Source organism: Epinephelus lanceolatus, chromosome 12 (assembly GCF_041903045.1).
Source record: "Epinephelus lanceolatus isolate andai-2023 chromosome 12, ASM4190304v1, whole genome shotgun sequence".
Taxonomy (NCBI): Eukaryota; Metazoa; Chordata; class Actinopteri; order Perciformes; family Serranidae; genus Epinephelus; species Epinephelus lanceolatus.
In genome coordinates, this window is record NC_135745.1 from 23,116,072 (window position 1) to 23,140,336 (window position 24,265).

At 40.1% G+C, this 24,265-nt stretch overlaps 3 protein-coding genes across 5 annotated transcripts in view; 2 read left to right on the forward strand and 1 right to left on the reverse strand.

Moving 5' to 3' along the window:
- LOC117272115 (sodium channel protein type 2 subunit alpha-like) overlaps nucleotides 1-6,512 on the forward strand; it is an 81,912-nt gene extending 75,400 nt beyond the window's left edge. Inside the window, exons 25-27 of the mRNA XM_033650869.2 lie at nucleotides 556-656; nucleotides 784-1,054; nucleotides 1,587-6,512. Of these exons, the coding sequence (XP_033506760.2) occupies nucleotides 556-656; nucleotides 784-1,054; nucleotides 1,587-2,818 (1,604 nt within the window). The 3' untranslated portion in view covers nucleotides 2,819-6,512. The remainder of the gene's footprint in view (nucleotides 1-555; nucleotides 657-783; nucleotides 1,055-1,586) is intronic.
- Nucleotides 6,513-13,434: 6,922 nt separating this feature from the next.
- Nucleotides 13,435-18,250, reverse strand: LOC117271729 (uncharacterized). The gene is made up of 7 exons (XM_033650083.2): nucleotides 18,093-18,250; nucleotides 16,364-16,566; nucleotides 16,169-16,261; nucleotides 15,991-16,083; nucleotides 15,772-15,882; nucleotides 15,546-15,678; nucleotides 13,435-15,284 (listed from the first exon to the last, which is right to left on the reverse strand). The coding sequence occupies exons 1-7, from the start codon at nucleotides 18,094-18,096 to the stop codon at nucleotides 13,891-13,893; spliced, it is 2,031 nt and encodes a 676-aa protein (XP_033505974.2). The 5' UTR covers nucleotides 18,097-18,250; the 3' UTR covers nucleotides 13,435-13,890.
- Nucleotides 18,251-18,306: 56 nt separating this feature from the next.
- On the forward strand, nucleotides 18,307-23,929 carry LOC117271711 (uncharacterized). 3 transcript variants are annotated; one of them, XM_033650056.2, is made up of 7 exons: nucleotides 18,307-18,387; nucleotides 20,799-21,001; nucleotides 21,104-21,196; nucleotides 21,282-21,374; nucleotides 21,478-21,588; nucleotides 21,682-21,814; nucleotides 22,343-23,929. In XM_033650056.2, the coding sequence occupies exons 1-7, from the start codon at nucleotides 18,315-18,317 to the stop codon at nucleotides 23,635-23,637; spliced, it is 2,001 nt and encodes a 666-aa protein (XP_033505947.2). In that variant the 5' UTR covers nucleotides 18,307-18,314; the 3' UTR covers nucleotides 23,638-23,929. The 3 variants fall into 3 exon arrangements, with proteins under 3 accessions (XP_033505947.2, XP_033505951.2, XP_033505952.2); XM_033650060.2 differs by having other exon boundaries at nucleotides 18,308-18,488; XM_033650061.2 differs by lacking the exon at nucleotides 18,307-18,387 and having other exon boundaries at nucleotides 20,896-21,008.
- The last annotated feature ends 336 nt before the right edge of the window (nucleotides 23,930-24,265 follow it).

Sequence of the window (24,265 nt, forward strand, 5' to 3'; positions counted from 1 at the left end):
AGCAGAAACCTTCAGCATGCCAAGTTTGTTGTGCAGAATGTTCTCTACTCTCATCACCATGTGGTGAACACGATCTTGATCGGTGGCTGTGGCAGGACGTCCAGACCTTGGGTCATCTTCAAGGCTCTCCCTACCCCTCTTGAATTCAGCTGCCCACTTTTGCACTGTTGAGAAAGCTGGAGCATCATCCCCTTATGTAGCAACCATGTCAGCATGAATGTCCTTGGGGGGTAACCCCACAGTGCCAAATTTTGTCTATATTCATGAAATGTCTCCAGTGCTAATTTTCAAAGTCTTCAATTAGCTGTCAAATGTAGGTTTACCTTGAAGGAAACAATGCAGTTCATATCAGTAAAGGTTGAATTTAATGCATGCCAAGTTTCGTTGCTCTGACAATACTCCTTTTTAGTCAGCCTATGAACATTTCAGCCCAATCTCATATGACAAATTGTTGCAAATCCTATCTGACCCAGTTTAGACGGAAATAGATTGTGCCCTCTGTTGATCACCAACATTTCATTAAAAATAATGTAAGGTGTTTTTGTATATACTTAGGTGGACAGGATATCTTCATGACTGAGGAACAGAAGAAGTACTACAACGCTATGAAGAAATTAGGATCTAAAAAGCCACAAAAGCCAATACCAAGGCCTGCGGTAAAATAACACTCAAATATAACAAATTCTTAGACATTGCTAGAGTTATGTCCTGCATATTGTCCTGCCTGTTAACATTGGTGTTAATATTGTACTAATAACAGCCGTTTGTGTTTCCCAATCCTAGAATATTATCCAGGCCTTCTTCTTCGATCTTGTGTCCAGGCAAGCCTTTGACATCATGATCATGATGCTCATCATTGTCAACATGGTGACAATGATGGTGGAAACCGACGAGCAGTCGGAGCGCATGGAGTCCATCCTCAACAAGATCAACCTGGTCTTCATCGTCATCTTCACCACTGAATGCCTGATCAAGATCTTTGCCCTACGTTGCTATTTCTTCACCGTAGCGTGGAACATCTTTGACTTTGTGGTGATAATTCTCTCTATTGTGGGTAAGTGAGATACAACATTAACTACTGCCTCTGCAACAGTGTGATCGGGGCCTGATAACATTGCAACATGCATTGCAACTTTTTAGAAAAGCTGCAGTGAAATCAGGCATTTCAGGCTGCAACAATCACAAAAATACCCCAAGATATTCTGGAGGGACTGCTCAGTGTAACGTGACGATGTGATGTTACATATGTACAAAACTTGTATCTCAGTGTTAACTTTTGGTCTCCTGGGTAAAAATTCTGTGTTTGTTTGACCCATCCATCACTCTGACCTTCCTCTCTATGTGGACTTTGTTGCTCTTCATAGTACGTCACCTGACTTCCTCCTTTGCTCCCATCATATGATGGTTAACAGCCTGTAGCCTGCGCGTGATCGCAGCCTCCTGGTGCTTGATTATGTGATTTATATAAGAATTATAATGAATTACTTTTCAGAGGTATAAACAGTAAGTGAGACCAGCCTGACTTTAGTGTGACTTTGTGCAAAGAGATGAGCCTCCTCTTATCTTGTCTTTCTCTCTCATTCCAGGGATTGTTCTTGCAGACATCATTGAGAAGTACTTTGTATCTCCGACCCTGTTTCGAGTCATCAGACTGGCGAGGATAGGACGTGTACTTCGACTTATACGTGCAGCCAAAGGAATTAGGACTCTACTGTTTGCCTTAATGATGTCCATGCCAGCACTGTTCAACATTGGCCTCCTGCTTTTCCTCGTCATGTTCATCTATGCTATCTTCGGTATGGCGAACTTTGCCTATGTGAAAAAACAAGACGGGATTGACGACATGTTTAACTTTGAGACCTTTGGGAATAGTATGATCTGCCTTTTTCAGATCAGCACCTCGGCAGGCTGGGACAACCTGCTGAGTCCCATCATGGCCAGCCCCCCAGAGGAGTGCGACATTAACTTTGTCAATACTGGCACCAACACCCGGGGAAACTGCGGCAGCCCCTCAGTGGGCATCGCTTTCTTTGTCAGTTACATCATCATCTCTTTCCTCATTGTGGTAAATATGTATATAGCTATCATTCTGGAGAACTTCAGCGTTGCCACAGAGGAGAGCACAGAGCCGCTGAGCGAGGACGACTTTGAGATGTTTTATGAGGTTTGGGAGAAGTTTGATTCGGAGGCCACGCAGTTCATTGAGTTTTCCATGCTGTCGATCTTCGCTGACACTTTGTCTGAGCCGCTGCGCATAGCCAGGCCCAACAAGATCAAGCTGATCTCCATGGACCTTCCCATGGTCAGCGGGGATCGGATCCACTGCCTGGATATCCTGTTTGCCTTCACAAAGCGTGTCCTGGGAGAGTCGGGTGAGATGGACGCCCTCAAGCAGCAAATGGAGGAGAAGTTCATGATGACCAACCCCTCCAAGGTTTCCCACGAGCCCATCACTTCCACGCTGCGCCGCAAACTGGAGGAGGTGTCTGCAATCATCATCCAGAGGTGTTACAGGAGGCATCTGGTGCGTCGGCAGATGAAGCAGGCGTCCTACCTCTACAGACAGATAAACTACGAGACTGTAGTGGATGTGGAGAACGCTCCAGAGACGGAGGGACTGATCGCCTCCATGATGCAGCACTACGGACTCGTCGGGGAGGAGATTGCACAGACAACAGAGGACGCTCTACTGTCCTCGCCACCATCTTATGACAGCGTGACCAGAGCAGCCAGTGAGCTCTCTGAGGTCGTCAGATCATTATCCAGAGACTCTGAACTCGGGGAGCCTGGTGAAAACTACGAGGAAACTTTCCTTTGAGACTCGATTGTGTGGAGAGTGTTTGTGTGGTTTTTGTCTGTTTTGTTTACAGCAGAGAATTTAGCTAAAAATAACTCACGGTCAAAGAGATGAACCTTTTTTATATATCAGTAAATGCCGAGGAAATATGCAATATTTTTAAGTAACTCAGCCTCTGTTTAAATTAAACAACCCAGAAGTCAATTTTGTTACACAGTTTAGACCTCCGTAAGAGGAAGTTTAACTCGTCCTCACACCTTTTTAAAAATTAACATTTGGCAGATAGTTTATAAAATCGAGATAGAAAAGAAATTGCTTAGTTTTATGTATATTAAATATAAATAACACAACACATGAGTATGTTTGACTTACAGACAGAGAATTGTATGAAAAGTTCCAAAAAAATAACAAGAAAACTCATCTGATGCAACAATCACAGGAAATAATCTGCCAAAATTCATCCACACTGCTCATTTTAAACAAACTTCCTGCAATTACTGCATTCTCTGTTTGGGTTAGTTGTAAAGTTTATCAGTTCATCTGTACTGTTTTTGCTATGCATTGAATACAATATGAAATATCCATAAAATATGAGTCACTTTACTCAATGATAGAAAAGGGATCCCTTAAGGAAAAACGTTTGGAACCACTGCACTAAATGAACCGGTTATCACGAGAAAACAAGCTCGTTATATTGAGATAGGGCTGGGCGATATGGACAAAAATTCATATCTCGGTATTCACAGGCTAAACGGGGATACACAACAAACATCTCAGTATTTTCTATGAAATGAGCTACATGTTCAGCTGCAAGTCAAGCCACATTTAAGATATCACACGCACTTTTATAAAAACAGACTGTGATTAAAATAAAATGCAAAGACAGGGATTTTTTTCCCTGTTTGAAGATATACAGCTGCACAACATGTCAATGAAATATGATGTAAAATAGATAGCAGGGCTGTATGTTAACTTTTTGCACACAGCACTGGAGCTACAGAGGTTAAAAGGTTTGCAGCACAGGACACAAAACATAGAGTATAAAAGAATCAAGTAAGTTTGAAACAATTAAAAGTCTTTGTGGGGGAGTTAAAAAGTCATTTTCCATCTGTTGGCCTTTCAAATGAATCTAGTGCTGGAAAATTATTGTCTCAGTCTCAGAATGTCAGAATGTCTCACATGTCACACATTAGACCACAACTACCAAGAAGAACAGCGATGCGCTATGATCCACCTCACACACAAACTAGCAAACACGCTCGCCTGACACGATCAAGCAGTTCTGTCTCCCACACATGCAGCACAGCGCTGTACTGCATGTGTGCTACTGCGGTCATTTCATCCAACACAGACTGATTTAGCGCAGCACGTGCAACATATAGACCAATGTCACACTGTAGACCAATGAACAGACAGATTAAACAGAGGAGCAGCTCTGTGTCTCTCTGAATGCTGCTAACGCCCAGCCCTATACTGAGATAGCCAAATACGTAACTCGTTATGTCAAAATAATGGCTTTAATAGAAATTATTGCAACACGCCGTTCTTGGCCTCCATACTAATGAAGTAAAGAAGCCAACAAGTAAAGTAACGAAAAACAAACTCCGCTAAACATGAGCAATATTAATTCCAGAAAACAAATTTTAGAGTTTGTCAGAACAGATTCAAGCAGCTGTGACTACTAACCTGTGTTTGTGATCAAAACACTATGTTTGAAAAACTATATTTATAGCTCCTTTTCCACTGCATGAAAAACCCGCTTACATCTGGCTTTTGCATGTAATAGGAAATGTTACAATCACCATTCACACCAGGGTCAAATGACTCTGCAGTAGTCAAGGTTATTTATCAGTTCTCAACGGCGCTGATGGAAACACAACACCCGGGTGAACGGGCTAATTTTAGCCACCACAAATTACTATCTGTCTCCACCCAAGCCGCGCTCAAACATCAATCCAAATTCATCTGCACAAAGTTTGAAAGAGAGACTGAATTAGTAAGAGATATATAAAAAGTGACCACTGAAAAGTCTTCACTGGCCTCCGTGTCGCTTTCTACTGTTTACTAACCTGTTTTCCGGCCTGTCCGTGACATCGAACATGGTGCACCAATAAATAACCACACACACAGAAAGGCTTTGTCTGCCACAGAGCTGCGTACACAGCTATGGTCTTCTGGCAATGGTAAAGGAGTTTTCAGACACCTTTCTCAAATATTTAAACCTTTGAACCCTGGGCTTATTGATGGGGTTTATTATGGGGAAAAAAGGCAATGAGCAACTTGGTAATAAATGTCTCACAAATTGCAAAAAATAATAGATTTAGAAAATTATTTAAAAAATAATAACCAGGGTAAAAAAAAAGAAAAAAGCTAGGGCAAAACTATATTTGTAATTATTATTATGACATATTTAAAATTATTAAGCACTCTTTCCAGGTCATTTCCTTGTTTTTTGTTTTTAACTTTATTTCTTTTTTTGGAACTAATTTTCTTGTTTTGAATTTTCTCTTTTTAATAATCTCTTGCAATTTTTGGGGGGTCACTTCTTCTTTCATTGCTCATTGCCTTCTTCCCATGTTTTTGAAAGAAATCAAGACAATTTGCTCAGGTTTCAAAGGGTTGTTTTGGTGCAACAAGGTAAATCATGTGAGAAAAATTAAGCTTTTTCCACACTTTCTACAAACACAGTTCTTTTCTACACATTTAACTGTTTTGATACTGATATAAATTTAACTCTACAACTGCTCAGAGGTTTTCAAACACCAACATACTAAAGTCACAGAGTTAATAAACCTACATACCTGCAGGCTAAAAGCAGAGAATATTGAACAGCACACACTTCCTACCATACATTTCCCAGTGAGCTATCAGGCAGCTATCATGCTATATGGCCAGGTAATGTATAAGAAGTTCATTCATGACTGTAGCTGCGGTGAAGCTCTTATCCAGGTGTTACTGACATGATTTTAACCAAAGCTAACATTTGCTCATAACATTTTAAATATTTACATTTTAAATTTGAAGGAAAAACATATAACTAATTTTATTAATTTATAGTAATTTCTAATGTTTGGGATTTATTTATTTATGAGTGGCCAGTTAAATAATTCCTCTCATATGCATTTTGACTAAATGGAGGTGCTTCATACTGTGTGTGATGACAGAGATATGTCAGCTGGTTAACAAAGCTTCAGGTGTGTTCAGTTCATGACACATATACATTAAGAAAAGCACAATGTCTTGTTACCTTATTATGCAGTGTACACTAACATGACCAGATATACTGAAATGGTTCTGATGAGGGAAAACTATATCTAATTCATTTGTCAAACAGCACATTATTAGTTTAACTTGTATCGATAACAAAGACGAGCTGTGTGTCCTACTAATCCTTGAATTATGTGCCTGATCTTGACTGTCGTCCGCACACTCTCTCTGAATCTCTTTAGGCCGTTTAATTTGACCTGATGGATGTGGATCGTTGGAGCGTGAATGCACTGAAAGCTCATTTTGTAATTAACTGTGTAAAGTACTCTGAGGCTGTGTAATGTATGTAAAGCTAATTTTTACCTATTTTTTGTAATGTATTTATATTGAAAGACCGTTTCAGTGACTCTCATGACGGCCATAAGAAGAGATGATCTAATTATATAAATATACTGTGTTCATTTTTATATAAAAGACTTTCCTTGAGAACCTGACTGTCTGTATTACATTTAGGTCGATCATTTCATGGATTGTTTTATTAAATGGTAATAAAACTCTTTTCCATATTAAAAACTTAGCAAAGCTTTTCAATTAGGGCAGGGTGATATGGAGAGAATCAAATATCTTCTTTTTTTTTATCACATACCTTGATGTTGTTATTGTGACAGTATTGTGGGGTTAACCCTTGGTGCTTCTGACAAAATATTAATACAAAGGGAATTTTGATAAATAATTATCAGTACTGTGGATATGACTAAGGATGCTCTCACACCTGTCCTGTTTGGTTTGGTTCAATCGAACTGAGGCCATGTTTACACGAAAACGATCCACTGAAAACAGAATTGTTTCTCATTTTCATTTTGAAAAAGTTCCGCGTTTAGACGACAATGTTTTGATAGCAATCGCCGTGCACATGGATCCGCAAAAATGACCAAGAACGCTGCAGTATATGTGCCAGGTCAGTTGTTGGCGGTGTGACGCTTACGCTTCCTTCTACAGAGCGGCGATGTATAAACAAACAAAATGGTAACCGCACAAACGTTTGTCTGGACGGACAACGAGGTGGAGTTGCTACAGTAAATCTACACTATGATGGGGAAGCGTTGATAAATTCAATAGGGTGAGCAGCACAAACAGAGATCGGGAGTCCGCCGAAAAGTCTCCGTTTTCAGAGGAACTGCATATTGCAAGTTTACATGACAACGGAGACGGTGCCGTTTCCAAAAAATTGCACTCTGGAACGTTGCATTTTCAGGCACCCAAAACGCTGCTGTTGTCAGCCAACAGTCAGCCAACAGTCAGCCAAAACGCAACTAAAGTTTACAGTTTTCAGTTGAAATCGTTGTTGTATAAACAGGACCTCAAGTTCATTTGCCCCCCAAGTGTGGTTTGTTTGGGCAGGTGTGAACACAGCAATCGCGCTTGGGTGCGCACAAAAACAACCAGGCCGAGACCTTCTTGAAGAGGTGGTCTCAGTCTGGTTACAAATGAACTCTGGTGCGGTTTGTTTGTGGTGAGAACTAGTGACTTCAGGGGAGTTGTGATGCTCAAAAAAGCGTATCCACGAATTTACAGATGTCTCTTTTGCCCAAGTCAAGGCTACAGGGCATCACACGACAATGTAGTTACACTGTTTGGCTTCTATGAAAATTGGCTTCAAAGCCTAGTGCACTTCCAGCAGTATTTGACGAGTTGGGACAAGAATGTGTTGAAATAATAGAACAGCTGGAACAGTCTGGTCAGTTCAGAAAATGACATAATACAACCTTTAAAACCAGGAAAAGACCACAAATACAATCCAAAATCAATATAATAGCAGTTGCCCAGCTCTACTTTATAATCGTTAACACATTGCCATTATCTTATTTTAACCATTAACAGTTACGGATATGTGAATGTACTTTATTGTACTGAAAAACAAAAGCTAAATTCAAATCTGTGCAGCATCTCTCCATTTTCACATGAGGAACCAGTTAGCTGATTTGACCTCATTACAAGGCAGGTGCTGTTGAATCTCTCTCTCTCTCTCTCTCTCTGAGTCCATGTGTATAAAAAAAAAAAACAGGACAGATGTGCACAAACCTCTGCATCTCCATGGCTGTCTGTCCCTATGAGTGTATTGCCCTTTAAATCTGTGCTGATTCATATGTTGGAGAGTAGAGGATCATACACAAAGAAGTATCTCACAGTAATTCTGCTGCGTGATTAACCACCAAAAAATTCTACTGATAATAAATAGTGCACAGCCGTAAAAAAAATCAGAAAAACCAAACACGTTTTTTAGCTTTTTGGCCTGTGTGTGTTTCCTGTCTCTAGGATTGCCTTCGTCAAGATATCAGTGAATTGTTTTACGAATAAAATGTTTAGATTTCAGTGCCGAATTCAAGTTAATAGTTGAGAACTCCCACATTTTCAGTTTGGAAAAAAATCATCAAGGGTGCCAATTTGGATTTAGCCCCAAAGAGATTTCCTCTCTCTGGTTGTCAGGGTGGTCAAATCCAACTCTGACCAGCTGGGATAGAGGGATAATCTGTGTGTAAAAAAAAATCACTTGTTTTAATTACACACTCACAGACACACAAATGCACGCACTCTTTCTCTCTCTCTCTCTATCTCTCTCACTCACTCTCACACACACACACACACACACACACACACACACTCATACATACAGTACACATATATGCATTAACACAACCACCACCACACACACACACACACACACACACACACACACAAACACACTATACTTCTGCCATCCATCCTCATAATAGACAGATGCTTACTTTGAATTTAATTTGGGTTTGCGCATAAAGTGCCAGGAAAAATGTGACTTGACTGAATGTGACTTGGTAATTGATCTGATTTTTAAGCGTTTGGACATGTGGCGGAGATTAAAGCTTCATCAGAGAGAGCAAACATTTTAAAAAAGATTAAAAAGGCACTATGTCTAATTACAAAATGCACCCAGCAGCACACAGTAAAACGCAGCAATGTCAACGTAATGCATCACAAATCGTCTACATATACTGTAGGCATGCTAAACTCTAATACATAAGACATTTGTTGAATTGCATGTTCCGTGTGTGCCATTTATTCAAATGACATTTAGTTAAACAGAGGTCATGAGTCATCATCAGTCAGAGGTCGGTGAGAATGTAATTCATTTTTATTTTTCTACATGATGATCTTTATATCTGCCCGTCGCTGCAATGAACTTAAACATGTTAAATATGTATAAACTGCTCAGTCTGTCCTAATCATTTTATATATTATTAATATTATTATTTAAAGACTACGCATAAGAAAAATTACCTGTAAACATTAAACCAGTTTGTAATGTTTTAAGGGGAAGCAGCCATTTGTGGTAGGCGAGTGGTTTGTATGGAAGCCTATTGATGCCAAAAAAAAAGTACATAAAAGTAATAAAAAAGTGTGCTTATAAATTTAGAATTAGTCAAAATCATCGCAAGTCAAACTTTTTATTTTTCTACTCTTTTAATAATTTTTATATTTACTTACTCATAATTTTGACTTAACGCCTCATTTCCACTTTGCATGTGACTGGTGTCCATAGATCTGTAACTATACGGATGATGCTTCTAGTGTCCAACGCAAGGAAGTGCATTTCTTTACAGATGGATAGAAACCTGATAGAAACTACCTTTGGGGTAGGATCTAATTTGTCCATTGTTCACTGCAAAGTAGTTTGAAATACGCGCTAGGATCATTTCCGGGACACAAACAGGGCCTGCTAGGTACACAACATGTTTTGTGAAAAATTTAATTGAAAAGACGAATAACCGCCTGAAGAAGTCATCATGACTGACTGTATTATATATAACCATATTTTAACAGAACAACATAACTCAGATTCACAATGAACAGGCAACTGAACTTTAGAGAATTGTCTGTTGTTGTTAGCCTAATGTTAGCCAGTTAGCAGCCTGTTAGCTAGGCTAGGACATTGTCATACAGTCTCTCCGAAATCCACCGCATTAGGTCAGTGTTTTTTTTTAGCATACTCGAGGCAAAGTCCGGATTGAAATAATATGACTTCCGCTTCATTTGTCTCCGTACACATACGTAAGTGGAAACGAGGCGTTAAGTCTGCAGCAACTGGTTTTAAGTTCAAATAGAAAGCACAACATTAGCATTCAGTCTATTTTTTTGGACACTTGGCAAATGTAAATCCAATGATCACTCTTCTGCTTTAAAGTGGAAACAGATTACTTGTAAGCTTTTCCTGACTTGCGTTTCCAAGTAGTATTATTGTTAGCGCCACTGTCGCAAAGACAACCGGATCGCCATCCATTTTCCTTGGAGCCAAAGATGAAAAATACGAAGACAAGACCTTGTTATTCTTCATGGTAGCAGCCCTGTTGACCAGTTTCCCTCTGCTGTGTGACTTCTTGTGATAGAAGTGCAATAAATTATATAGGGCATTAAATGTAAGGTTGCAACTTTTACTAAAATCCAACTTTGAACTTAGCCCTCATACCAGTTGTTGCAGCTGGTTGCATGTTATACTGTAGCTCTGTGCTGCTGGCTGGCTGATTGTGGGTGGCAGAGTAAAAATCGAGGTTAGTCTCACTAAAAGGGTGAGTCCAAAATAGAGGAAATAGCCTTTTTAAGTACAAGAGGGCCCTTCTGTCAGTCAACATGCACTGCGGGGATTTACTTGGTGTCATGGTGGCTAACGCTGCCCAGATGGTCTGATGAGGCACTATCTAATTACTTTTCCCATGGTTCCTCTTTTTCTGATGAATACTGACAGGGCCCTAGCTGTTGGAAAGCCATCACTGCCACCACCAGGGGATTCACGCACCTACAGCAGCTCCAGGTGAGACTCTGGCTGGTGTGTAAATCTGGAGCCAGACAAAAGGCCAACAACATGAAATACCTAACATCAAACTGGAGAGCATTTGGAGGAGATTTCACTCACATAAATGAGTTAACATTTAGGACAAATATTGATCCACTGCATTGTTAATGATAATAATAATAATAATCACACAAACATGTTTGTACCTTTGTTAATTTTACTATATAAAATTCAGCGTAATTTTAATATAAAATTCTCTGCGTAGTTCAGTTTGATCTCAGGTTTTACATCAGTCTCACAGATTGCAGGTCAAATGTAGGTTGTAATAGCCTACATGATTATACACCGGTCACTTTACCAGGTTGGACCCCTCTTGCCTTCAGAACTGCCTTAATTCTTGGTGTCTTGGATTCAATAGGCCCGTTTCCACTGAAGAAGTTCCTGGTACTATTTTGGGGGCAGGAACTACTACAGGAACGTCCTCTCGCTCGGCCCTCTGTACCGCCGTGTCTCCACTGAGAGAGCGGAGTACGAGGAAGGTTCCTGTAAAGTTACGGGCTCTGGATGTGACGTAATCGTTGCGCGACCATTTACCGGGGTGACATAGGGACGCCGTTAGCTGATAGCCCTTAGCGGTGTCTGTAATAACTCACTAAATGGCCCGTGAAAAAAAATATTTTTTCCAGCGGATGTCTTAGTTACAACATGATTGAGCTATCTGGAGTAGTTTCATGTCGTATCCAACAACAGGAGGCTTTTAACAGATGATGTCCTGATGTTAGCTTTGCTGCTGCTGTTAGCTGGCCCTGTCAGTTTTACAATGGTGGTCTGTGGAGAATAAGCTTTTTGGGACGCAGGGGATTTATGCGCTACAACACAGCGAGTGGCCACTGGAGATATTTGCTTCAAGGTTAAGTGGCTTTTCTGGGGGTCTGATTAGTCCCTGAACCCCACACCTGGGATCTCATTTAGAAAACAGTACGTAAGACCCATACTAAAAATGTACATACCAAGAGCCAAAAATGGTGTGCGCCAAGAAATATTCTATAATTTCTCCAATCAGGTTTCAGCTTCACCATCTGCATCTGCAATTTCCCGTTGCAAAAATGTTCGTAAGCATGGGTCAGAGTTTCTTGCAATGAGTCTGTTTTCATAGATCACAACTGTTCCCTGGGAAGTGGCGTACGCCTCTTTCAGGCCTTGTTTTGTGCGTATGTAAAGTTTATAAATGAGCCCCCTGGAGTTTGCACTGGTTGAATTCAAGTTTCTACAGCACCTAAGGTCTGAGCTGCCGTCCACTCCCTTCCCAGAGAAGTGGTGTTAGTGTTTTAGAAGGGGAGTGAGGCGGAGGGTCAGTGGGCTAGCCATAAGATATATTTCCATCCAAAAGTGATTTGAATCATTGGGAAATGCGCATTAAAAGAAATACGAATCCTGTGTGTTTCCATTAAATGTACGGACTTTGGTGAAAACTACAAACTCGCGTGAGTTTTCTGCAGAACCGGAAACAAAACAAGTCTCGAATTCTTCTTCTTCTACGTATTCTGGCGGCCTTCCCGCCTTCCCGACCCGGAGTGTGGATATCACCATGGAGAGAGGTGCACTACGTCAGACTTAATTCGAACATAACTGTTTCCATCCCCCGTTTTGCGAATCAACATTTTTTCGAATCAACCAAAACCCGGCTAAAGCCAGCGTATTTTAGTTTGTGCGAATCAGGGGATTTTAATTCGAATTTTGGCGTTTCCATCATAATTTTCCGATGCGATACTTCTAAATGCGCATCTAAACAGGCTGATGGAATCATGGCTATGACCGTAAAAGGGGGCTAATTAGCTAGCTAGCTAATTCTCATCTTATTTATGGTCTGATAAACAGTAAGTTCATCAAATACAGTACCCCATAGCATAATATCAGTGCCTCCTGTGCTGAAAAGAAATCCCAGCGCTACAGGAACCACTTGCATTTAAAATACATTCTGATATGGTGGTTTAATCTGGCTATTGTTAGCTAACATTAGCTTGCTTGCTGAGGCAGAGGAATTGCTAGCTTGCTAACATAGTAAAATACTGTCTCAGGTGATTAACGTCATTTGATTAATCTAGACTGCAGGGCTAATATGGAGGGTAAATTAGCTAGCTTGCTGTTTTCAAATTAATTTATCAGCTAACGTTATTAAACAAACAAACGCCACATCCTCGCAGTGTAGCTTACTTACAGCTAGCTGGCTAACGTTTGCTTGTTTGCTAGCCTAGCCTAGTAAAACTATCTGAGTGGATTTATCAGTTGACTAGCTTGTCAACTTACTTTCCCAGCTGACATAATCCATGATACTAAGTTATATAAAACAGTATTAATTTAGCCAACAATAAATGATTAATATAATGATGATAATGATAACTATAACAGCACAAAGCGCTTTCTTCTAGCCGAGAGCGATGCAGCAGCAACCTGCAAGGTAACAAGTTTTGTATAAATACTTGTAAAAACTTTTTTTTTTTTTTTTTTTAATAAATTGTCATTGAAATCTTTCAAAATTTCTGCTTGGAATAACATCCACAAACCTTACTAAGATAATAGAGGCTCTTTTTCTTAGTGTTTATCTTTTAAATGTCAATTATTATGTTTGTGATGGACTCAAGTACAAGTTCATGTTAGATTTATATGCGGTTTTTTATTGTCAGGAGCAAACACATTGCAGTTGTAAGCAATGTATTGTATTGTTTGATGTGTTTCTTAAAGACCCTTTTAAAATATGTTTTAGGGCTTCAGAGAACAAATAATGTCACTGTAGAGGGTACAATGAGGACAGATCTGACAACACAGGATGACGAGTCATTTAGTAAAAACAAGAATTTTTGCAACATAGTGCTTACACAATGTTAAGTGTGAAACCTTTTTACATACCACTATCAGTACAGGCTAGTTGCATCAATACCCTTAAATTCAATTCCCTTCTGTGTGCGGCATAAGAGCAGTTGTGCCTGAAAGCCTCACCCTGCTTCTATTTTCAGGAATACAATCATAATTTGATAAAATTGGCATTTGGTAATCACATGAATTAGACAGTCTTGTTCTGCACTACACTGTGAGTTTTCAAGTGTCTCTTCAGGTGATTGAGGCATGTGTAAGTCTTTACACACAGGTGACAAGCGTAGGGTCTCACCCCTGTATGGTTCATGTTATGTTTCTTTAATTCACTGCCACGTGAAAAACCTTTCCCACATTCAGAACAGATGTAAGGGCGCTCTCCAGTGTGAACACGCATATGAAGTGTCACTTTACTCGCCATGGTGAATCCCCGCTCACATACAGTACACTTGTATGGCTTTTCCCCAGTGTGGGTTCGTCTGTGTATCTGCAGCTCGCCGGCTGAAACAAAAGCCTTGCCGCAGTCGGAGCACAGATACGGTTTCTCTCCAGTGTGGGTCCTTATGTGTATGTTCAGGTTTCCTGATACAGAGAAACGTTTTCCACAGTACGTGCACTGAAACGGCCTCTCGCCTGTGTGACTGCGCATGTGAAGGTTCAGGTCATGCTTGTTTTTGAAGGCTTTGCCACAGCGTGTACAAATCTGTGTTCTCTGTTGTCTGTGGCGCAGCTCATGGGCTGTCAAACAGGCAACAGAGCTGAAGACTTTCCCACACTGCATGCACTGATTGGACAGCTTGGGAGGATGAATCTTTTGGTGGGTTCTCAGCTCACTCATAGTGGGGTATACCTCCCCACACTGTCTGCACGTGAAGACACGGTTCTTAGTGTGAGTCAGCTCATGCTTACTCAGCAGATGCATTTTCGTAAATCTTTTTCCGCACTGAGAACAGTCAAACTTTTGGATGCTATGAACACACTGATGTCTAAATTTGTCCTGTATTGATTCAAAGCTATTCCCACATTTGATGCAGATATAAGCTGCTTTTGTGCACTGCGTCCTCCTGTGAGTTGACAGGTCAGAGGTCCTCCTGAAGGCTTTTCCACACTGAGAGCACTTGTAAGGGTTTTCTCCCGTGTGCAGCCTCTGATGCTCCAGAAGTTCGTAGCGGTAAATGAAGCACTTTCCACACTGAGTGCATTTATGTGCAACTCTCTGCCGTGGAGGGCCCATCATAGAGCTGGACATTACAGGACTCTCAGCAGATGTAGGGGGAGCTCGGCAGGTGTCTGAAGCTCCGTCATTATTCTCCTCTCCAAAGTTCACATCAGAAATGTTGTCACTACATTTCTCTACTGTTGTTTGTTCTGCATTGCTGCCATTCTGAATGTTTGTTTCCTCCTCAGACAGCCATCTTGCATCCTGTATTCCCATATCTCCTGCATCCTGAGGAGAAATCCCCTCAGATTCTCTTTGGTTTTGAAATGTTTGTGTGTTAGAATCTGCATCTTTGGCGTTGGTCTCTTGCGGTAAAGGAGGGAGAGATAATGATGAGAAGAGCCGCTGCTCTGAGGGGGAGGGCACTGTTGGAAAAGAGAAATTCAAAATGTGAGACAATGATTCATTTACACTCCACCATGTAAAGGTGATGACTTAATCCAAACCTAAAGACATCAATTTACAATGTAGAAAGAAAAAAATCCTCACATTTAACAAGCTGGAACCAGCAAATGCTGCTTGAGAAATCACTGTCTGGCGATCTGACTCATCGGTTAGTTGACAGATTGTTTCAGCGTTAATATGCATATAAAAATCTGGTTGGTAGCTGAGGCAGACTGACTTACCACTGGTATCCATCTTGGCCATTTTACCACTGTGGGCTTTGCTTCTGAGCAGCACTTTGAGGTCGTCTGCTTTGGATACACACTGCATGTACTCTTCCAACACAGAGGGTGTATCGCTGATCCACACTGCAGTCTGTCAAACAAACAAAAGTATCATCTTGATGGACTGGAACCAGACAAACCAACCTCTGGAAATGCTTTGTAAACTGTGTCATTGTGTCTTTACCTGCTTAAAGTCTGGTATAAGCAGCAATTCTTCTAGTCTGGTGAAGAACTCACAAACCAGTGTCTCCAGAGCTGTATCAAAGTCAGACCCATACTCCACAGGAAACACATTCTGTGAGGTGAAAAATATCAACCCAAAGCATGGATGTAAAACGTCATGTCACCGCATCATTTCACAATAAAACAAACTGCTAACGATGAGGTGAACGCAGAGACACACCTTCAGGAAGTGCTCTCTCCCTTTCGGGTCCTCCAGGAGTCTTTGAACAAGTCTGACAAAGTTGGCCTCAAGAGCTTCATTTCCTGCATGAACCTGTCAAGTAAAACATACACACACAAAATAAGCACAACGTTCCTTCTACAGTTATTTAATGTCCAGGTTTGAAGAAGTCACACACCTGTTTGGAGCTGGATGGCAGGAGGCTGTTCAAGCATGATTTTACACCTCTGAGATCCTCTGACTGATCAGAGCTTAACATCTGTAACATCATCTGGAAAAGCCATGTAGACATGATACAAATATTAATTTCTAAAGCTCAAATCTGCTGATAATTAAGCAGCATACTGATATAGAGTCCATCTGTACCTCTTACCTTTGCTCTTAAGCCCAGTGTGAGCAGTCTCATCTGTCTGTCTGTCAAAATGTCAGGGATGGCTTCAGTTATCAAAGACACAAACTCCTCCACTTTCCCATAATGCACAATGTTCCTCAGACGAACCACCTTCCACATCACAGCCGACATCATCCGCAGAGGTGGAACCAGGAGCCTCAGCGAGGACAGAGGCAGCGGACCCTCTGTAAGGAGGAGCAGAATACTGCACTTAAAATATATGTTCACAGCATCTTTACTATAATTTACAGTCTCAACTCTGTTTGCAGAGACAACAAGTGATGAACACACAGCTCATACAATCACACTTCAGTCACACCAACAAAGCGGTCTGTTCATCTTTTTGCACACATATAACATATTCTCTATGATCAGGCAGTGATCATATAAACCACACAGGGTGTAACAACAATAGAAAACAATGTGTGTAGCATTAATTTTTATTGATCATATTATTGAGTACAGAATATGGAAGTTTTCTGAGCCTGTTGATGTGTTAAGTCTTGACCTTTAAAAAAGAAAAAGACTTTAAACTCAGTAGAACTTTTACTAAGTTAGTAAAATTTAAAGAAGAAATGAAGCTAACTAAATATATCACTTAAGGTGCCAAAAAAATAGTATATTTATATTCCACATTATGCATTTGCATTTATAACATTCCTGTTTACATTCAGCTTATTCATTTGTATATACTTTCTACTATAAATTTACATTTGATTTATGTCATTATCCCTATATTTTAACTTGCAATATTTTGTCTTAGATTCTAATTTTTTTTATTATTTATTTATTTTTTTCTTCTCTCATTCTCTTATTTTGGGCATATCTAATAAGAATTGTTGAAGGGAGCCTGAGACCCAAGATTTTCACTGACTACTTCTGTACTTTTTGTGCATACCATGAAACTTAGTTGTAATATGTGTGAGAGCAAGAGATGTGCAACAAAATCTGCCCCTCAACAAAGCAGAAAAGTTAATTCTTCTGTTCTTTTTATGCCCCAAATTAGATGTATATAGCAGTGGTAGAATGTAACTAAGTACCTTTCCTCAGTACTTAAGTACAAATTTGAAGTACTTTTACTCAACTTGAGTATTTTAAGGTCTTTACTAAATTTTGGAATCCAACATAGTATTTTTTTTACTCCACTACATTTATTTGACAACATAAGTTACCATTTACTTTGCAGATTAGGATAATTAATACAAGTATATTCAACAAATATGAATGCATTAATGTATATGTAAAACTTAGTTGTTCCAGCTACCAGCTGCAATTTAGAGTGATGTTCACATTAGTTCATCAATGATTATAATTCTATAATGCATTAGCTTATATAATATTCTGAAAAGGGCCATTTCGCACAATGAGTACCTTTTAGTTTTTGTTATTTGAGTATATTTTGATGCTGATATTTTTTTCACTGTTACTTGAGTAAGATTTTGAATGCAGAACTTTTACTTATAGCAGAGTATTCCTGTGCTGTTGTACTGCCACTGTAACTTGTACTGTAAGATCCGACTATTTCTTCTACCACTGAAATAAAGTAAAAACTGCCATTGCTTCTCTTTATAGCGTCACATGTATCTAAAATACCTCTAGGTTTGATTATGACTGTTATTAGTTTTAAGTCAAAAGTTGCTGCTAGCAGGTAAGCTAATGTTAACATCATCACAACAAACAGATATAACCCCAGGAAAATCCAAAAAATTACCCATATTGTTCCCCCGAGGAGCTATGATAATTGAATTAACACTGACGAATGTTTCCTTATGAAGAAAATCCTCTTTCTGCAGTTACTAGCCCTGAAAGTTAGCTTCCAGCTAACCAAGCACCTCGCTATTTGTTGTCAAATGCAGCTTCCTGCTTCTACTTCTTCGTGTTGTGTTTATTCTGTTAACATCCGGTTTCTTTACCGCCACCGTCTGCCACAAACATGGACGTGCTATTAGAACATAGCTACTGTCGCTGCCCGAGCCCTGCTTATGACCAGCGAGAAGCAAATAGAGGTGCCTGGTTAGATTGCACTAGAAGCTCATTATCACAGAAAGAAGAGTTTATTAATTCAGTCTTAATTCAACTATCGTAGCTCTTCGGGGGAACACAATGGGTAACGTTTCGTATTTTGCCTGGGTCATATGGGTTTGTTTTGATGTTGTTAGCTTGCATGCTAACAGCAACTTCTTACCTCTCCTATCAAACAAATAATAGTGATAACAAAACCTGGGGTATTTTAGATAAATTAGATAAAACACGACAGAGAGAAGCCACTGCAACTTGCTTTGTGTTAGATTTATTTAATATGGGGCATATTATATCCAACTGAAGTTTCCCAATTTCATTGAGAGACTGCTGCAGTTGTGCATCTGTAGTCCCATTTAAGAGCAGCATATTATTCTATTCAAGTCATTTTAGTAAAACGTTATTTATTCCAACTGTGCCAGAGAATGCTTTAAATTACAGTAACACAAAACACAGTAACAATAATTAACATTCACAACTAGTAACAACCAGAGCCACCAATGGGTCACTAACTGAGTGTTAAATATCAGGCAGAATATTCAAAATGTACAACATATAAAGTGTTTAAGGAGCAAAAAGTAGTGCCTAACAGAGTAACAATAGATAAAAATGAACTAAAATGGTGAAAAAATGCAGACGGTGCCTGATAATGAATGTTATATTGAATTTGATATGACAATGAGAAGTAGTATTGAACATAATTTTGAGAAAATTATATTGCGCCACACTGACAAGTGATAATGGTATTGACAAGTAATACTGCACAAGATATTAAAAAGTATCATTGTACATCATATACAGTAATAGTGCCCCTAATGTAGGTGAATATTGTTGTTAGTGTCCTTTGTCTCAGCTCTCCTCCCTACAGGAGTTAAGAGTTACACAGTTTGATGTCCACAGGTAGAAAACATCTTCTGTGGCGTTGTGTGGTGCTCCTCTGTGGTCTCAGTCTGTGGCTAAATGTGCACTGATATGACTCCAGGGTGGCATGCAGGGGGTGAGAGGAGTTGTCCAGGATACTGAGTTGTTTTCTCAGTATCCTCCTCTCTGACAGCTCCACTAGAGACACCACTTCCACTCCCCGGACAGAACCAGCTCTCCTGATGCGGTTATTAAGTCTGTTAGAATCATCAGCTGCCTTCACCCTGCACTCTTCCGTATAGAAGATGACGCTGGCTTCCAATGAGTGATAAAACATCTGCAACATGGTTCTGCAGACATTGAAAATCTGAGTCTCCTGAGGAAATACAGGCGGCCCTGACCTTTCTGTCATGACTAAGTTTCAAGTTCTATCAGAAGCGCTGTCAATGAAAATCCTGGGTCTCGGGCTCCCTTTAACAATTCTAATTAAAAATGAAACTAAGACATAAAGTAGCACAAGTTAAAATAAAGGAGTAATAACGTAAATCAGATATAAAGTAATTTAAATCTGTAGTAGACCGTATATGCAAATGAATAAGCTGAATATTAAACAGGAATATAGTAAATCAAAATGCATAATGAGGATTATAAAAATACTTCTATATTACTGTGCTCTATTGTGAATTTTACACATTCTCTAATTAATATTTTTGCACATCCGACACTAAACTGCAGCTTTTTAATGTTCTGACACAGCTGTAATATAAATAGTTTTTATGCTGTGGTACTTTTTTAAACTATCTTTGCCATATTTTGATTTTAAATTTTCTAGTACTTTGCCTTAGTTTTATTTCCTCTGAATATGTTTATTGTATGTTTTATCTTTGCACCAAGAACCAAAGTAAATTCCTTGTAAGTGACAAGGAAAATATAAAAGAAGGAACGGTCATGACGACAGTAACAGTGTTCGAGAAGCCAGACTTTGGTATCAGTTCTATTAGAGTCAATGAGCTGGGCACTGCAAATCACACTTTAACCCATCATATCTTTGTTGTTTTACCTTTGGCTGAAAAATCCTTCCACCAGATTAAAAAACACTCATAATGTTATGTCTGCTGACTTTTTTTTAATCCAAATATGTGTGTTAGTTGCCCTTGTTATTGGTCTCCTTACAGATCATTGATGTGTCAAGCAGCTGGATTTCAGCCTCTGCTGAACAGAGCCATGATCTGTTTGAGGCTGACACTTAACACATCCAAACACATCAACAGGCTCAGAAATTGATAAAAACTAATGCTACATGCAGTCTTTTCTGCTGTTGTCACCCCCTGTGTGGTTTATATGATCACTGCCTGATCATTCAGAATACATGTGTGCAAAAAGATGAGCAAGCCACTTTGTTGGTGTGACTGAAGTGTGATTGTATGAGCTGTGTGTTCATCACTTATTCTCTCTGAAAACAGAGTTAAGACTGTACATTATAGTAAAGATGCTGTGAACATATATTTTAAGTGCAGTATTCTGCTCCTCCTTACAGAGGGTCTGCTGCCTCTGTCCTCGCTGAGGCTCCTGGTTCCACCTCTGCGGATGATGTCGGCTGTGATGTGGAAGGTGGTTCGTCTGAGGAACATCGTGCATTATGGGAAAGTGGAGGAGTTTGTGTCTTTGATAACTGAAGCCATCCCTGACATTTTGACAGACAGACAGATGAGACTGCTCACTCTGGGCTTAAGAGCAAAGGTGAGAGGTACAGACGGACTCTATATCAGTATGCTGTTTAATTATCAGCAGATTTGAGCTTTAGAAATTAATATTTGTATCATGTCTAAATGGCTTTTCCAGATGATGTTACAGATGTTAAGCTCTGAACAGTCAGAGGATCTCAGAGATGTTAAAACATGCTTGAACAGTCTCCTGCCATCCAGCTCCAAACAGGTGTGTGACTTCTTCAAACCTGGACATTAAATAACTGTAGAAGGAACGTTGTGCTTATTTTGTGTGTGTATGTTTTACTTGACAGGTTCATGCAGGAAATGAAGCTCTTGAGGCCAACTTTGTCAGACTTGTTCAAAGACTCCTGGAGGACCCGAAAGGGAGAGAGCACTTCCTGAAGGTGTGTCTCTGCGTTCACCTCATCGTTAGCAGTTTGTTTTATTGTGATGCGGTAACATGACGTGTTACATCCATGCTTTGGGTTGATCTTTTCCACCGCACAGAATGTGTTTCCTGTGGAGTATGGGTCTGACTTTGATACAGCTCTGGAGACACTGGTTTGTGAGTTCTTCACCAGACTAGAAGAATTGCTGCTTATACCAGACTTTAAGCAGGTAAAGACACAATGACACAGTTTACAAAGCATTTCCAGAGGTTGGTTTGTCTGGTTCCAGTCCATCAAGATGATACTTTTGTTTGTTTGACAGACTGCAGTGTGGATCAGCGATACACCCTCTGTGTTGGAAGAGTACATGCAGTGTGTATCCAAAGCAGACGACCTCAAAGTGCTGCTCAGAAGCAAAGCCCACAGTGATAAAATGGCCAAGATGGATACCAGTGGTAAGTCAGTCTGCCTCAGCTACCAACCAGATTTTTATATGCATATTAACGCTGAAACAATCTGTCAGCTAACTGATGAATCAGATTATCAGACAGTGAATAAATGCTGGTTCCAGCTTGTCAGATATGAGGAATTTCTGTTTTTCCTCTCTTAATTTTAAATGTATATCTTTGGATTTTGGACAAAGGTTGTCAAACAAAACAACCAATTTTAAATCCATTCATGAGGAGTACTTTTGGAACATGCAGCAGCTGCTCCTCTCATTTATCGATGTGATCGGATCTGCTTTTAATCGGATCAGCACATCAGTTATCCCTGCGACTAGAGCTCCACAAAGTGCTGCTGGGTAAAAAATAAACTCACCGGTGCTGCGTTCATTGACCTACAAAAACGTTTATGTAGTGACCATAAGTTTTAATAGCAGCCACAGTGTAGAAATGATAGCACCACTTTGAAAAGTAACTCTCTTAAACAATGGAATGTAAATGAATAATTTTCTCACTTTATACATTTCTCTTTTCAAACAGTGCCCTCTCCCTCGGAGCAGCGACTCTTCTCATCGTTATCTCTCCTTCCTTCACTGCCAGAGACCAAACATGCGGAATCTAACACGCAAAGATCTCAAAACAAAAGAGACTCTGAGGAGGTTTCTCTTCAGGACGCAGAAGCAGCGAACAATGCAGAACAGGAAGCAGGAGAGAAATGCAGTGATGGAACTTCAGACACCTGCCGAGCTCCCTCTACGTCTGGTGAGAGTCCTATAATGTCAAGCTCTATGATTGTTCCTCCGCGGGAGAGAGTTGCACACAAATGCACTCAGTGTGGAAAGTGCTTCATTTACCGCTATCAACTCCTGAAACATCAGAGACGGCACACGGGAGAAAACCCTTACAAGTGCTCTCAGTGTGGAAAGGCCTTTAGGACGACCTCTGACCTGTCAACTCACAGGAGGACGCAGTGCACAAAAGCAGCTTATATCTGCATCAAATGTGGGAATAGCTTTGAATCAATACAGGACAAATTTAGACATCAGTGTGTTCATAGCATCCAAAAGTTTGACTGTTCTCAGTGCGGAAAAAGATTTACGAAAATGCATCTGCTGAGTAAGCATGAGCTGACTCACACTAAGAACCGTGTCTTCACGTGCAGACAGTGTGGGGAGGTATACCCCACTATGAGTGAGCTGAGAACCCACCAAAAGATTCATCCTCCCAAGCTGTCCAATCAGTGCATGCAGTGTGGGAAAGTCTTCAGCTCTGTTGCCTGTTTGACAGCCCACGAGCTGCGCCACAAGCGACAGAGAACACAGATTTGTGTGCGTTGTGGCAAAGCCTTCAAAGACAAACACGGCCTGAATCTTCACATGCGCAGTCACACAGGCGAGAGGCCGTTTCAGTGCATGTTCTGCGTGAAACGTTTCTCTGCATTAGGAAACCTGAACATACACATAAGGACCCACACTGGAGAGAAACCGTATCTGTGCTCAGACTGTGGCAAGGCTTTTGTTTCAGCCGGCGAGCTGCAGATACACAGACGAACCCACACTGGGGAAAAGCCATACAAGTGCACTGTATGTGGGCGGGGATTCACCATGGCAAGCACACTGACAATTCATATGCGCATTCACACTGGAGAGCGCCCTTACATCTGTTCTGAATGTGGGAAAGGTTTTTCACGTGGTGGAGAATTAAAGAAACATGCCATGAAGCACACAGGTTTGAGACCCTACGCTTGTCAGCTGTGTGCAAAGAATTACACATGCCTCAATCACCTGAAGAGACACTTGAAAACTCACAGTGTAGTGCAAAACAAGACTGTCTAATTCATGTGATTACTTTATGCCATTGTATTAATGTTGTAGTCATGCAATGAGCCTGTCCTGTTTGCGGTGTTGACTGTAAACTGTGTAAAAGGTTTCACACTCACCCTCTTGTAAGGACTATGTTGCAAAAGCTCTTGTTTGTACCGATGATTCCTTATCCTGTGTTGTCAGATCTGTCCTCATTGTACCCTCTACAATGACATCTAAGTGTATTACTTTTGTTTTCTGAAGCCTTAAAACACATGTTAAGAGTCTCTATGAAAACATACAACAAACAATACATTCCTTGAAACTGCAGTGTGTGTATGACTCTCTTGACAACAGAAGACTTTGTACTTGAATTCAACATAAAAATCCTGCAGTGGTCTTGCACAATATTTGTGATAAATGTAACATTAATAAATTAGAAAACAGAAAGTTACACACTTAATACTCCTGATAGGGGTTTCTAGATTTATTACATGCAGAAATTATAATGTTAGTGACAAATTCTTAGAAAATTTATGTATTACCTTAGAATTACACTTTAGGTTTTAGTTTTTTGAGATCTATGACTTTATGCATTCAATAGATATTCTTCCCTCAAAATTTGGCAGCAAAATTGTTAAAAATCTGTGCTAGTTAGCTC